At 36.7% G+C, this 17,164-nt stretch overlaps 1 protein-coding gene across 1 annotated transcript; it reads right to left on the reverse strand.

The window, feature by feature from the left end:
- Positions 1-686: 686 nt before the first annotated feature.
- LOC104071665 (protein FAM13B-like) lies at positions 687-10,632 on the reverse strand (the record flags this gene model as incomplete). Its single annotated transcript, XM_009576052.1, has 6 exons — positions 10,466-10,632; positions 9,296-9,486; positions 8,601-8,813; positions 4,465-4,642; positions 3,495-3,639; positions 687-844 (listed from the first exon to the last, which is right to left on the reverse strand). Coding segments are annotated over exons 2-6 (851 nt in total), but the record flags the coding sequence as incomplete, so codon positions are not given.
- Between the last annotated feature and the right edge of the window lie 6,532 nt (positions 10,633-17,164).

Genomic DNA, 17,164 nt, shown 5'->3' on the forward strand with positions numbered 1-17,164 from the left:
GTCAATATTATCCCACTTGCTTTCCACTGTCCTTTTGGTCATATATAGTTCCTCTTCATCCCTGGCATTTTCTTTCTCTAGCATATTTTCAGGAAACAATCACATCTACAGAGTCTTCATTACAATTGTTTATGAAATATATCCCACTGTACTCTAGTGAAATAAGAAAGTACTTTCCTCATCTAAGACCTGACCAAACTGGGCATAAAAAAAAAAATCTGAACAAACAAATTCTCACAGAAAAGAATTAGGGTCATGTAAGGACACATCTCTGCTCACTAGCACGTGACAAGAAATAGTCCTAGGATTTCCTACTGAAAGAGAGTGGTGGAAAGATGGCACAGAATGAGTTTGCATCTACCAATATTCAGATTCTTTTTATATTTCTGCTACAAAATTTACTGTTTATATACCACTTTACAGTTTCACTAAAATATGCCCTTTTTCCCTTTCTCTGTATAAATCACCATAGTTAATCCAATCTAAGTTCTACAAGCATTCCTCTTCTGAATTTGGGAACAGTTATTTTATCCCATGTTTTACTACTACAAGAACTGCACCTACTTTTAAAGCTTCAGTTTGTAGACATCACCACTTATCTCAAATGCCTGACAGCTTCTCTCTCTCAGACACAACAGACTATACTCCAAACTTTAAATCCAAACTCAGAGGCATAAAAACGTTACCTTGTTGATGCTGTAACACTCCTGGAATCCGAGAGACTCCCTGTCATATCTAGATGCACCACAGCTGGCCTTTCAACAGGTTTCTCTGTGCCATCTTCTGGAAGTTCTTCAGACTGCTCAAGCTTTACATCTTCCTCCTCTTCCAAGAGATCATTGATCTAATAAAAAGATTTATTCACAGTTAATGGCTTGAAAACTTCTTCTAAGAGGGCCGAGGAATTAAAACAGCATAAGAGGTATAAAAACAACATACTTGTAATTTTTCAGTTTTAGAAAAACAGGAATATTATACTTGCTTTTATGTAAAACCATACATTCCACATCATAAAAAACCTACATAACCCTTTTGAAACATTGGACAAAAACTGAAAAGAAGCACCTTTGATGCAGTAAATGAACACAAGCAGAATCAAGAAACAACAAAATCCCAGCTCCACTGAAGTCACAAGGCATAGAACCTTTCTTCCTCTATGTATAAAACAGGGACAGATAATTCTCCTCTATTCCATAGGTAGCCTTATTCATACATGAGAAGCATTTTCAAACCCTTCTATGGAAGGCAACGTAGAAGTCTAAGAATCCAAACTTTAAGGTACTGAATGAATACTTATAATGGCAAATGTAAAAGCAAGAGCATTGAGAAGTTTCTGTGAAGTCCCTTGTCTATTTTTATTTCTTTGTTTCCAAACACAGGATATGTTTTTACTGAAGCAGTAAAATATAGCCAATTTAAAAACTAAAACAATACAGCTAGATGACAATTCAATACAGCCGCCTTCATTTTTTAAAAAGCAACTATGTCTAAAACATAAAAAGGTAAACACAACAAAGTTGTGATTCGCAAAACAACTCTGTGATGGATTACTGATCTCCCAACTTCCAAACCCAAGAATTAAAGTATCAGCAGTAGCCTCAAGAAAATATGCTTTATAGTATCTGCCACACAAGTATAAAACAAAACCACTGAATTAAGAAAAATTGAAACTTTAGAAGTTTAAGACTATACAGGAGGCAGAGAGGAGGTATGTATATTTAAGAGGGGCGTGATATGTTATATGGCACTACACGCAGGGCAAGAAACATATTTATCCCTGACTCTCCTCTGTAATTGGAAGAGGATGTGCCAGTGAACCACGGGCAAGCCCACCCACACCAGTCCACTGCCAGTGGGGCTGCGCCCAGCGTGGAGAGCAGCCCCTCTGCACCCCACCGCACCAGCCTGGGAGGGAGCAGGGCCCAACAGAGGTGCACGGTTGACATCTGGTGGAGACACCACGAAATTCAAGGACACCCCACCAGGCCCCAAACTTAGGGAAAAAACAAAAACAAAACCACACACCACACAGACTGTTATACTTGGGAAACCCTTTTGCTAAAACATATAATGACCCACAGACAAGTCAGTAATTTTAAAGCCTGAGAGCACAGACCAACTAACTATACTTTAAAGAGCAGTCATCCCGACCTCAGGCGACAGCCCTCAGCCTCCAGTTGCAGAAGTTACAGCCCAGCTTTATTTAACAGCTTCCTGCATGCAGCAGGGCTGTGTCAGTTCCCAGTGCTAGACATATTCCTGCAAAGAGCTGAAGAGACAGCAAACACTGCAAAGCTGCAGCAGGTTGCTAGAAGAGCCAGCAGAGCAGAAGCTGCTCAATCCAGAGCTTGCTGCCCACGCTTGGCAGACCAGACCAATGGGTGAGGTGTCTACTGCAGCGAAGAGGAAGCAACTAGCTGCTCTACTACTTGCCTTACCTGTCTTGCTAGAGGAGGGATTCGTAGGATAGTTAGGCTTTAAAAATTCAGTATTTCTTGCTACCTTCCTTAGCAACTGCTGGTTATTTACCCTTTTTCCTCTTTAAAGAAAATACATCATTTCTTAAGCCAAATGAATATGAGAAAATTTAGTTTATATCTTTCCATATTTCTGAGGAAGGGTTTGAGCCAAGATTTTATTAATAATTCATGAACCTGGCTTTGATGATACAAAAAGTACTTCTTCCGTGCATTATCACTTATGTACCACGACTTGTTAGAATTAAAAATATTTGCCAACAGAAGAAGTTTGTATCACATACCGTATTTTCATTTCCCTAACAACTCTCCGTCTCTATTTATCCCAGCATGACATGGTATTTTACTTCACAAAGTTAAATTTGTTGTGAGGAAAGGCTGAAGAGCGATAATGGATACCATCAGTCAGACGGACAGGTGAATCTGCCAATGCTGGCAGTTGAATACTAGGACGCAGAGTATTTCTATTCTATTCAACTTTGTTTCTCCAATTTCAACACTTTTCCCCACTAATGTCAAGATGGTATTTTGAAGTCTTAGAATCAGAAACACCATTCAAAAATTTTGGCATAGGGAAACATGACTGATAACATCATCAAGTGGAGTGCGAGACCCTGCATGTTTCTGTAAGACACACCTAGAAATGTTATTGACCAAGACCAACAACAGCGTGGTTCTGCATTCGCTTAAAAAACAGTTCTCCGTTCCTAAAAAGGTAATTAAAAAGCTATACTGTTTATATAGCATCACAACGTCTATGTTGGGCAGGATATCATTGTTGGTTTAGTTCCTATGTATTTTTCTACATAGCATAGCTATATTTACTACAAAGCAACAATTTCACAAGCAAATAGATGGTAAGAAAATTCATTTAAGGAAACACCAGGTTTTGTCAGTTTGCAAGAAACTACCGAAAGACATACTAAAGAAAATTACATTTCAACATATCTTTCATAAACATAAATGTGTATAATAGATACTTAAGTGATAACATATTGCCATTTAAAATATTCTTACCTGCTCAGTTATTGAGCTTAAATCATTAGTAGATGAAAAATCTTCCTCTTCATTTTCAAAGAATTCATAGTAGTTCTCCAGAAGTCCCGCCATTATTCTGCTAACTATTTCTTGTTCTTTCAGATCCTCCACATCTGTGTAAATGCTAAAGATTTCAACACTGTTTTAGTTTAAAGATCTAAATCCAACCATTTCCTCAAAGAACTCCTATGAATGACTTCTGTGACTAAGGGCTACACTTCCCACCATTATCCCTAATCCATTTTGAACACACAGAACTTTAAACGTGCCTTCACACTACTGCATTATAAAGCTTTATACTATTTTATATTTAAAATTGATGAAGTAACAACTAGTTAGTCAATTAACTTTTCGTGAGGAATATTTAAAATTCAAGTATTTTCCTGTTGAGAGGAAACCCCAGTATACATTTGTACCTTAACAGCTTTCTCCTAGAACTGCTTTCTTGCTACAAATAGTAATCATAGAATCATTAAGGTTGGAAAAGACCTCTAAGATCATCGAGTCCAACCATCAACTCAACACCACCATGCCCACTAAACCATGTCCCTAAGCGCCTCATCTACACATGTTTTAAATACTTCCCGGGATGGTGACTCAACCACTTCCCTGGGTGGCCTGTTCCAAGGCCTGACCACTCCTTCAGTAAAGAAATTTTTCCTAATGTTACATACTATCTCTAAAAAATTTGAACCTCAGTATAATTACAGTAATGCAACAATCAAATCAGTGGTTTCTAATGCCATAGCTCGTAGACAAGCTGTTGTTTAAATCAGAGCAAAAATTGTAACACAAAACTGGGGTGAGGGAGGAACAGAAAGAAAGATATTGCCCAAAACATATTGTGTACTTGCTACTGTTACTCATGGACTAGGAAAGACTTTAGACTACAGATGTACACTGTCAAATTCACATAAAAACACTGCATGAACTTTTATAACTAACTTACTGAAAAACATCCGGGCCAAAGACTGCAGCTAAAGAACTTGCTGACCAAATTTCTTCATGATGCGATGCTACGTTAGCTAAAAATTTACACAGAAACTTTAACAAACTGTAATTAACAGGTGGAAGCTGCTGCAAGAGGAACCTCAACTTTCTTCCAAATTCATCTTCGTTATTATAATCTGAAAAATGTAATAAAAATATTTTAATCACAGAAATAAAATATCTGCTTTTTCACATTTGATATTGATCAGCTTTTTGAGTCTGACAATTACTTACTTCTGAAGTACAACTAATTTGATCAGACCACAGCCTAAAATGTCAGAATTTGACTTGCATTTGTTCGATCTGAGATTCTCATACTAAATTTCTCCACGGAAAAAGGAAAAAAACCCACCCTAAACCCTAAAACTGAAGCATCCAGCCCACATTTCTGAAGGGTATTTACAGTGGTAGTATTTCATAACAATCCATCTATCCCAGCATCCCATGCTCTCATTTCAATCTCTGGATTAGTCTCTTCCTCTCTGATCTTTCCAAGAGAGGCTAATAACTCATTTCCTATTCCATCACTCTTCTTCAATGATGTCAGAGGTTTGGAGGGGTGGTGAAGAGGCAGGGGAACATAACAAAAAAAACCCTCCCCAGTCTTGTTTCCATAGCACAGTATCATTAGATTACTTTCCCTAATGATATATTAAACTATAAATTTGATTTCTTCTATGAAGCAGAAATTGATAACCTAAACCAATGATTTCTACCATATTCTCCTCTGCAAGTCCAATCAGTAGTTTTCTGCATGTTTTCCCCAATTAATGCTCACTCAAGTTTCTGATCACATAGGCCTGGCTTCTCATATCCTTTCATTTTACCACTCTCATATTTGCTTTGCAGAAGAGCTCTAGAGACAGCAACAGCTCCAGAGATAGCAAGCCAACTTAAAAGCTAGTTAAATTCTCCCCGTTTCAGACAAGCTACTTCAACGCTTTTTCCTCTACAAGCATCCCATTCTTAACACTCTACTTACTTTTATAATACTTAACTTATGAATACAAGCAATCTCAATGCAATCATCTTAACACATACTTAGCCTGAAGCTTGCTGATGCAATTTCAGACCTGAAGAAGGGTGACCATAAAACTTCCTCATTCTCACCCCACATTTAACTATCCTTCATCAAAATACCTCCCCATAAATCTAATTTGTTATATTATCAGCCTTACAGGCAACAAGGTTCAAAGAGTTTACAACTGTTTGTACCTGACAGAGAAATTGCATATAAAGGAAAATAAATGTCAGGAAAGCAAAACGGGAGAAAAATTGATACTAACAGTTTGAAAACTCTTCTCAGATCAGTTAGAAAGGGAAAAGGATGTTTGGAGATGGTAAGTCACTCTGCCTCTCTAGATTAGAGAGCTGAGACATCCTAGTCCTTAATAGCAAATCAAAGAAGTGAGTAAATGCCCTGTTGTGTATGTACAGTAATACCAAGCAGTAACTGTGCAGGACTTCATTAGCTCAGACACAGTCAACATCTACAGTATTTGAATACAGGTAACCAGGCACAGAAAAATAGTTCTCTCAACACAGTAACAGAATAAAATGAATGCATTATTGTTAGTTTTTACTCTAGAAATGCGTTTAGGAAACAGAACAGCAAAAGAGAACTTAGAAAAATACTTTCACAAAGTAGACCTTCAAAAACAAAGAGAGCAAGAGAAAGAGGTGATAGTCAGACCACCTTGCACATACACATATAGATGTTTTGTCTAACCAATCTGTCCTAAAATTTATGTTCTAAACAACAGCCAGAGACCTAAAGTGAGAACATTCTTACCTGTAACTGAAGTCCTCTGACAGTAAACCATGGATACGCACTTCTGGGACACACGGCCTAGCGCTTTGGGGTCAAATTCACACTTCAATTACTAAAATCACTTGCCTTTGACGAACCACCATTAGGCCTGCACGGAACAAGCCTCAAAAGATGTATATAGGCCACACCTTGTTGTATAACTAAGTTGTTTTGAGAACTAAGTTTAACCTAATGATACGGAAAGCCTGCTAAAGAGGGAAAATACCAGAAGTAACATATGGATCCAAAATTACTATCACCATCTGCATTTCTGTAAGCAATTCCTCTGCCTAAAATGCAGCTAATACTGTAATTCTGGAAACTGAGATATGTCTATCAGACAGTCAAAATATCAAAAGCCAAAACCTGAGTAGAGGAAACTGAAACTCTAATTTTAGTATCAGGAAACAACGTTTAAAGGTTTATGTGTTTTGGTTTCCTTGGTACAGATAACTTTAAATCTTTCTGAAATCACTTTATTTTACACTTTAAAAAAAGACAGTAAAGACAATAAGCTGCAAGTTTACGTGAAGTTTCTCTGTATATTTAACAAAAGGGAACTAAATGGGGACTTGCATGCTGAAGAACAGCTCTTTTCCCAAAACAACCCCTATGTAAATCCTTCCACAGTCATCTATTCAAAGATGGAAAAAACCCAATCTTCGCACTGTATTTTACAAGTCATAGAAGGGAATTACACTGTCACCAAGTGAGTATACCTCAATCCCATTTCCAGTCCTGAGAGATAACATTGCAAATGAAGCCGTATAGCGGTATTAGCTGAGCAACCAGCAGCATTCTGCATTACTGCCTGAACAATCCTTTTGTTATTTATCATTGGGGGCGGGGGGATGACACAAACAAAAAAAACCCACCACCAACAAAATCCAAAACCCAAACAATGGTTTACTAGCTACTTAGGTCCAATGAACCATGACGTTAGCAAAGCAAACCATATAGCAGATATATCACTAATGGAATTCCCTATCCACTTCAGTTTCTCATTACTGCACAGGACAAACAAGCAAACAGAACTTCAGCCTTAACAAGCTTCTCTGGTCAGTAGCTTCCAAAAATTGTTTCCAGCACAAGACTATTTAGTGCCTCACACATCAGTGTTCAGCCTCTGCTCACCAGCTATCCAGGATATACAGGCTACAAGGGAGGAAAATGAAGCAGCTTCACACTGCTGCAGATGACCCTCCAGTTCAGCACTTCCTAAATATAGCGTAACAGCGTATGAAAACAATGCTATACTTACTCATCCTACAAACCAATTCCCAGTGTGAACAAACAGGACTATCATGAGGGTTATCAAGTTCTTCTCAGGAATAAACTCAACAACAGAAAATCAAATCAAACAAAAATGTGCATCTTACAAAGCAAAACAAGCCCAGCACTTGGAGGGAAGTACAAACTGACACTGGAAAATGAGCAACGCTCCTGAAGAGTGACAACCAGCAAAACCATCAGTTATGTCACAGGGTGTGGAACTCGGACATCAACGTACCCTTTAAGGACATTTAGTAATGTAGTGCTGCAAGACAAGCCTTTTTACTAGTCAAGTTATGAATCAACTCCAACACCACTCAACACAGCAGAGGCCAAAAGACCCAGGAGCGTGGATACAGATAGACAAGTTGGGAATTGGTAAAGAAAATACTGTGCCAGCATACGGATGTCAATTTGAAAGGGCAAAGTTTTGCAGTATATGAAAAAACATACTTAGCAACAACAATATGCTGATGACTTTTTTTTTCCCCTCCTACAAACGAATTTTAAACTGAAAAAGTCCACAGTGGGAGAGCAAATATGACATGAGTATACAGCTTGAGATCTCTTCTCTAGTATACAAAAGCTTTAAGTGCCATGAAAGCAAAGGCAGGATAAGTGAAATTCAGAGGAAATAAGAGAAAAACAGACAAAAGCATTCCCTAGCACTTTTAAAGCATCAGTGGTGGGAAACTGTCAAACAACTTTGATTCTAGTGGCTTTGACCAATGTCCCAGTATTCACGCACAAGAACATGGAATATTCAGAACTAATCAGCATGGTATGTGGCAGTTTCATTATTTTCCTGCATGATAGATAAACTGTGTCTTTGAACCCAGACCAAGTTTCCTAAAAAAGACCTATTTATTTGGGTATATTTGAATGCCTCCTGATACACACATTATTACACAGTACACCAAAGACACACTAGTGCCACTGCAAATCTCAATTTAATACTGGTTTTTACTCTTAAAATAATAAAATAAAAACACTGAATCAAAAATAATTATTACCTTGAGAAAGTTGCATCAAATGTATGTGCAAACTGCCTGGGATAACTGGCTCTGGAAGTTCTTGAAGAAAAAATCTAAGAAGGCTAATAGCTGAGGGTACATCTGCTTCTTTAACCAGGTCCACATCTTCTCCATTATCGTATCGTTGCCGAAGCCACTCCACTGTCTCAGCATTCCCATTGACTTGAAAAAGTCCTTCTTGTTCCAGACCCCCTGAGTTAGAAAGAAGTTGCAAAAATAAACTTTTAGATCTAGTATGGACAAATATATCAGAAAATACTGATAATCAGATATGCATAATTAACATACTAAATGAAACACTTTCTGGACAACAGTTTTGCAAGACTTCCAGCAGTCCTTTTCCCAGCAAACACATTCTTATGCCCAGCTGACAATACAATAATAAGGTAAATATTAACAGTACCTAAAACACACCATTTCCTATGAAGTACTCTGCTGAGCTGACTGCATTAGTGTTGGCTAGAAAACAGTGATAATCAAACATAACAGAAGGAGTAGAGAAAGGAAGTGTGTATCACCAAAAAAAAAAGAAAAAACAACAAAAAACCAACCAAATCACATCCAATTAAATATAAGTAACTTCAGAAAACACGTACTCCTCAAAAAACCACAATCTATTGTGTAAGAATAAAAGCGAAATATATTATTTAGGAGTACAGCAAGACAATACATACCATGTTCCTCAATATAGTCCACAACATGGCGGACTATGAATGGAACTTCATTGTCTGGTTGCCCTTCTTGCTGCAGCTCATCAAGTGGAATTCCAAATATTTTGTTAGCAAGAACAGAGTTGCAGTTACTCAAGGAAGGGGAGGAGCTCTTCCTCATATCTTTTTGCAGCCAAAAATCAAAGCTGTCTTTTCTGTCAAATAAGAGGAATTAAAACCAAAAATCATACTTCAGTGTACGCTGTTGAATGTATTGATCTGTAACACAATGTGTTTTAATTACCTAATGCAAATACTCTCCAGTCTTTCTCAATCAGTTCACTGATTTAAGAGTTCTGTAATGACTCCAAATACAGCTAACTAGATAAATGACTATTACCGAGATGTTCTGTTCAATCCTCAACAGAAGACTGAGAAGAACATATATAGCAGCAAAGGAAATTCAGAAAATTCTAGTTACAGCATTATTACTTAAGTTCTAAGGTACTTTGGGAGAGCTAGATTCTTCAGTACATTTTCTGACAGTAATCAGTCAGGCTTTGAAAATCCAACACAAAAGCCTCTTGAGAGGAAATGAAACTAGTGGATCATACCAAACCAAAACCCCAAGTTTTAGATACATGAAATGATTAAGTATTTTGTGATACACAACTGCACTGCAATCATATTCTAATATATTTGGCATTTTCTGGTCTACACAATAAAGCTTTCAACACCTGCATCAAATTAAAAATTTTACTGAAAATAAAACCCCCGAAACTAGTTTCTAGATGCTCAGTGATACCATTCTTCCTATCATGCAGAAGCTCAAGCTTTACTTGCAAGTCTTTGCTTGATAAAGGATCTAAATAGATAAAAAAGGTACTACCAAAGGCAGTATAAGTCACTCAGTTAAACTGTTATCCTGTCAAAATATTTCTTCTAGCAAAGAAAAAAAAAGTCTTTTCAAAATAAATAGTAAAAAAAACCCCGTACTTGCTTGAATGCAAGCAATCACTTTCATAGAGGATGGCACATAGAACATAAAGTACATGCTGTTAGTTAAAGCACTGTAACCAAACTTAATTCTCTGTTTACTAATGGCTTGATAAATTCTAATAGATTATGCATACTGAAATCCATACTTCCTTTTTTTTTTTTAATAGCCCGAGTAAAGTAGTTTAAGAAACCTACCTCAGAGTACTTAAACAGCCGAGTTTGAAAAACGTTTTCTGCGCCAGCTGCCCTCACTGACCAAGCATTCTTTTGTCATTTATGGTTGTTTAAGATTATGGCAAAAGATCAGCCTGTAGTTCCTCATTGAAGAATAGCAGAACTCGATCAGTACTTCAGCAGTTAATCTGAAAATAAGGAAAATAATATTAGACCATAAAGTTTTCAACAATTTTAAACTCAGTTACAAGCCTAAACATCACGTTTGAGGAATTCTCCTTGTCAAATCATCGGTTTCTTGTTCTGAACAAGAAAGCATGAAGACCCCATCAGCATCGCTCATGGGAGAGCACGCAAAAAAGCAAATCCCCTTTTTCACTTAGGAGTTAACCAAACTTAAAGCAAAAGTTAGCATGGGACATCTAAGCCTTAACAATTAAAAATAATTTTCAGACTCATTCATTCTTCTTCCAAAGAATCACAAAGGGCTAAGTAGGTTAGACAGAAGTGTTTTACAGTACCTACCATATTAAAACATTTAATGGCTATAAAATTTTTAGAAGGATCTCAGGCACTGGTGTAACACACCATCTTTAAATGGCAAGACCAAAACCAAAATCCTAACTAAGGAACGTAGAGAGTTAACCAGTTTTCAGTGGTACAGATCATCTTTTCTAGAAAGTTGATTATGTGTCCTAACTGCCAGTTCAAAGTCTAAGTGATCATCAGATCTGGATACAGGAAGTAACTTCGCCCAAATCAGGTTCCTTAGAACCACCCACATTTTTGTCACCTTTTAGAATCCTGATTATCTCGACATTTTTCACGTTCTCAGCTCTCAAAATAACTACAAACCACAGCAATAGCCTTTTTGGTTTTCTGTGGTACTAAAAATTTAAATTGCAGCTTCATGACACAGTGGAGCTGATTTAATGTCCAGATACAGTCAAAGGGTCATCTCAGTCCCTTGATCTCACCCATTACCTGTTCTAATTAAACTCAAGCAACTGTAACTGGGCAAAACTAGCTTGCAACATACACGTACACACACAAACACATCACCAAAACCAGATAATAAAAAGGCTTTCCCTGGCTTTAAAGTATACATACTGAAACCTTCCATTTCATCATTTGAGATCGATATGAGAATTCAGCTGATGCACTTGAGAAAAGTACTTTCCCTCTCTTTGTTCCCCCACATTGGCTCTTGCTTCTATACCACAGCAGAACAAATCAGCATCATCTTCACTTTCAAAGTCCTGACAACCTACTACTCTCATTTCAGTACCAAAATGCCAGTCCATTCATTAGCCTATGACACCAGGAATCCAGAGTCCTTCCAATAGTTTGAACAAATAACGTTTTCCTGCTCCCAAACCTCCCCAAACTGCACCCATGTGTTAAGGGAGCTGGCCATAAGCTCCATAGAAGACTGCTTCCTCCTCCTCAAAATTTTCTTGCATTGAGGCCTAGAGGAAAAAATATTTCAGGCTTAAAAGTGTTTAAACCTTTGCCTATTGATATAAGCAATACTGACCAATATTCTTTCCTGTTCTTTGTCATCTGTCTCTATCTATTGTCTTGTATTACACACAGGTTGTAAATCTGTCACATGTCTCGCACAAGTGGACCCTGGTCTGAGATCAGGACTCCAGGCGAGCTGACAACAGAAAATGAAGAGTTATATTCCAGTCAACAGGCTTTACTTTTTTTTTTTAACCAATCATGTTCAAATCTGTCATTGTGTATTCTTGGTTACTAAAAGATCCTGCCAGATTTCAGCAGTGAAGCAGTTGCAATTCATGACTCTCCTGTAATTTACGAAGACACTGCCCAGCCATTTTTCTTATTATTTTGGTATATTAAGTGATAGTCAACATAATCTTTGCATGCAAGTAGATTTCAATCAATCCAAATATATCATGCAATTTTTAAAATATGAAGATGCACACAGTCTATTTTCTCTACCAAAGTCAACCTATCCACAATGAACCAGAAAGACTCATGTTAGCCAACTGTGGGGTTAATGGCAGCTGGGAAAAAAATCTTTGATGGATCTGCCACAATGCTTCAGGCTGCCTTGCTAAAACAAACAAACCAACCTTCAAAACAAACATCACCTAATAAAAAGAGCAAATTAGAAGCAACCACTTCTTTATAATTCAGCACCAAATGAACTATCTTGAGGTCCAGCTTTCTTAGCAAAGATAACTTTGTGCTGAGTTAGCCGACATAAAAGCATAGCCATTTTTACCAGGTGCTGCAGACTAATAGGCTACCTGAATATTAATTTCATTCAGCAGACATGAAAAAAAAAAAAAGACAGACTTCTATTTTAACTAGCTTGGCAATGTAACAATGAAGTTGAAACAGCCTGGTTGTCTCGCTGTTAGAGCAAAACCGGATTTACAACCCAAGCGTATACTTTAAACAAAGTTTTATATGGCTTATCACCTAGAAGAATTAGTGAAAGCCTAATTTTCACCCTCTCAGATACACACATCCTTATATACACACACTTCAGTATATCATCATATCCAGTTTCTTTTCAGAGCATTTAAGTCTTTTGCCTTTTAGTCCAGGCTTTGGTGTAATCTTCACAGGCTGTGATACAATGCATCTGGTATTTACCAAGTCTAGAAAAAGCTAGAAACTTTAAAAAAAGTTATCTGACTTCCAGCGAGTTTTATTTCCTGTTATTTCCAACACTGTAGAACTGAAGGATAGGCTCAGAAACTGTTAATAATTAAAATTGTCTCTCCGCTTTTTATATTGATCAACAGCTTTCCTACTTGCCCTCCCTTGACTCAGGATGTACACCACTTCAATGCAGACACGTATGAAAACTAGGACAAGATACATAAGCTTCAAAATGATTTCTAGAGTCTTTTACAAATACTAAGCAATACTGTGGGGTTTTTTATTAGGGCTTTTTTTTGCCATGATCAAACATCTCAGAAAACAGGAGCCGATCCATGCAGTCAACTATTCCTACTTTTGTCCATATTATCGTGACCCTTTTGAACATGTGCTTCCCCCTCCCAATTTCACAACCTACATGTTTCACAAGTCCTATCAAGAGAAACACAGTAATTACAAACAAAAAAAAAACAAAAAAAAAAAACCAAACCCACCACACCACCCAACTAGTTGTGCTTTATTATAAATATTCTGGTTGCATCTTTCTCAATCTACCTCCCACCTTGTTTACTACAAACATTTACAAAGATCCCCTAAGCTACAATAATGTTCTACAAAACTTAACTACAGGAAACTAAAAATACACTTTATTGTGACCACATATTATACCAGAGGCTGAAAAAAACATACTATGTCCTATGCAACATCTTGAGACCAAGCATCTTAAATAAGGGTAAAACACCGAGTTTCATTCTGCATTGTGTATTTCAGTGCTCTCATCTGTTTCTTAAAAAAAAAAAAAACCCACACCACTGTTTTAAAGGGGGTTGGTTTTTTTGTTGTTTTGTTAAGTTTTAGGGGGTTTTGGTTTTTTTGTTGTTATGTTAAGTAAGGCAAGTACTTCATAGAGTCTGCTGGGAAAACAGCACCACGAGTTTCATTTTGCCATCATAATAGCATTCACTTATCTTGGCAACTAAAGAAGTATTCACACCCGCATATGAAATGCCACTAAAGAAAACACAGAATACATGGCTAACTTAATATTTGAGAAATACATATGAAAGTTTAGACTTAAATTTAGTTCAGCTTTTATATTACTGGCTCAACTACAAATATATAGGTGTCATGTTAAATTAAAGTCCTCAGGATTCCACCACCTTTCCTTAAAACAAAGGAATGAAACAACAAGAATTAAAAATAAAATAAACAAAAAAGGCTACAAACTGAAACCATGCCATAGGAATGAAAACATTAATTCTGCGTGTACAATTTCTGCCAAAAGTCTTAATTCTCTAAGCAATTCTTTACTTTGCTTGTTTTATGTAGCAAGAAATTCATATCATCTGGTAAGCCAAAAATGAAGCTAACAGTGACTGCCGTTCTACTCTATTTTTAATACGTTGTTTTGTGGGATTAGCAGACATCATCAGTGATTTTTTTGTAACATATAAAAAGTAAAAAATAAACGTAAGGTTTTCAGATAGGAAAAAAAAGTTATAGGGCAACAAAATCGCTTGTCCTTACTTCTCAGGAAATAAAGCTCAAGTTTAGACTTTGGCTTTTTCAGTCTACAGTGCTGTTACCCTGTGAGCCACTCACATGCCTGCACACAGGGTCCTAACAGAACACACACACACCCTCTGGTACAAAGGGGATCAGTGCTTGTTTTCTGCAATACAAGGAGGTTTATTTACAAATAAAATTCCACAAAAACATTAAGGTGTCTCAAAAAAATAATTTTTAGTTTCTTACTCTATATTGGATAAATAATGTATTGTTACTTATATAACTTACTTATAACTAGACAAAATCTGTGATGTCCCTCTAGATGCATATAGTAAACATACTTTTAAATCCAAATAAAGAATTAATATTTTTAGCTAAGTTTGAAATGTTCAAAGTTATAACAGTTTTTAAGAATTTCAAAATGATGGCCTAAACCTATGACACAGATTCCAACTTGGAATCACAGAAACTTTCCTCATGTAATGACATCATCCAGAGCCAGCTGCCAGGTGTGAGCATGAGCAAGGCTTGCCTGGGAAACTTTTGTGTACCAGCTTGCTGTAGAACATATAGCCCCATTTGGCAACTGCTGTACTACACACTATTTAATTTACATTTTTAAAAAAATGGCAACCAGCACTCTTCTCTTTGATCTTAAGTTTTATTGACATAAAAGGAAACAGATTTTTTTCATGTAATATCATGATCGTAACAACTGACACTGATGATTTTTATGCTATTTGTATTCTCAAACTACTGTGAGCATTCACAATGGATGAAATGCTTTTGGGCAGAAGAGCCTTTACTCACATGATTTTCAGCTTTTGTTCAGCTAACAAGTGAAAATAGAGTATGTTGCTCATTTGAATTAATCCAGTCAAAATTGAAAAGATGGCCAGGTTGGGGCAGGGGACACAGCTTCAAGGAAAATAAAAAACCAAAAACTGAAAAACCCCACCTGAAGCTTTAAGCAAACAAACAGAACACTACCACAAACTCAGGACACAGAAAAGGATAAATGATACTTATCTCAAGAGCACAGTTAAAAGCATGCAGAGCTGTGCAAGTGCTTGAATATGAAGAGATACAGAATATCCTTCATGTAAAAAGAATAATCAATTTTAAAGCTATATAAGTATTCACTAATATTTTTGAGTAGTGAAAACAAAAATTATTTAAAGAAAGACGTTTTAAAACCAGCAAGATTAGCTTAAAAGAGATTCTTAAAGCAGCATTTCCTCTTTTTGACCGTCAGTGAAATCAGCTTTTGAAAGGCATTTTAGCCAAAAGTCTGGATTGGCAAATCAGACAATTGGGGTCAGTTATTATTTTAAATTTAAGAAGCTGGTCTTCTTAAGAATACATTCCCCATCCGCATAAAGGCATAACGTTTTAAAATATGTATTAACTACAGAATTTAACTTGCAGCGTTGACGGAAACCATGTTAGAATAAATGTCTTTTCAAGCAGATGCGACTTTCCTGCTCCCCTCGTTTCTCAGTATAGTTATTAACTCTTCACTGACATGTCTGCTTTCTGGTTAAATAGGAATCAGAAGGAAACAAGCTTGTTGCAGTTTTGCACACAATCACAAAAGGAGCCAGAAGAAGCACGCAACGCCAGCTCTTTAACCAATAAGCTCACTACTTGCATGTATGTGCCTTCACATGTGTACTCACACACACACGACCTCAACTAAATTAGGTGAAATTCTCCATCATCTGCCACTAGCACTTCTGAGAAGATATTCAACTGACAAAATACTGGTTATACTGACAAAGCAAATAAAAGCACAAAAGATACAACATCAGATTTAGTAGAATGCAACTGTAATGCAATTTTTGTTTCCTGGAAATGCAGTAGCAAGCCTTCTAATTTACAAATTGGAACAATTCAAGTTAAGCCTTCGTGTCCTTACCATGGAAGAAAGCAACAAAACAATTCGTGAACGCTCCTCTGAAAAAGATATTACTAAAATTGACAGAACTTTGGATTTTATTTTTAAAATTTACAAGCCAAGAAACCATAGTATTGATTAGTATTCATTCTCCAGTCATTAAAGTTTAGTCTACAATTTCAGCTGACAGAACTTGATTACACTTTCTCTGAAAAAGCCTATAATCAAATACAGATCTTCACAAGAGGCATATCAAACGTCCAGAAAAGCGGACAGGCTTTAGTTAGACAAAATGCAAAATTGGGGGGGGGGGGAGAGAACAAACCACAAAACTTCAAATTTTGAGAAGCAAATTAAGCATTTAGCAACTGTATTGCAATAACATTAGTAAAGCCTCAAATACAGTGACTGATTTAATCAACATTCGAAAAAATTTTACATTTTAAAAGAGCAAGCTGAGAGATCACCGCAACCTGTTAGCTGATTTTCAAGTGTTTTGATATGCAAAGATAACATTTTATATGCACTTACTAGATAACATCCAAAGGCTTTTTAACAGCATTACAGCAACTCATAATCTTCTACAACTATATTGTAGCAAGAGGAATTAAATAAAACCATCAGCGATACTAGAAAAAAAGTAGGTGTTGCTTGCTGCTTCACACCCACCACTG

This window comes from Fulmarus glacialis, unplaced genomic scaffold (assembly GCF_000690835.1).
Source record: "Fulmarus glacialis isolate BGI_N327 unplaced genomic scaffold, ASM69083v1 scaffold7974, whole genome shotgun sequence".
Taxonomy (NCBI): domain Eukaryota; kingdom Metazoa; phylum Chordata; class Aves; order Procellariiformes; family Procellariidae; genus Fulmarus; species Fulmarus glacialis.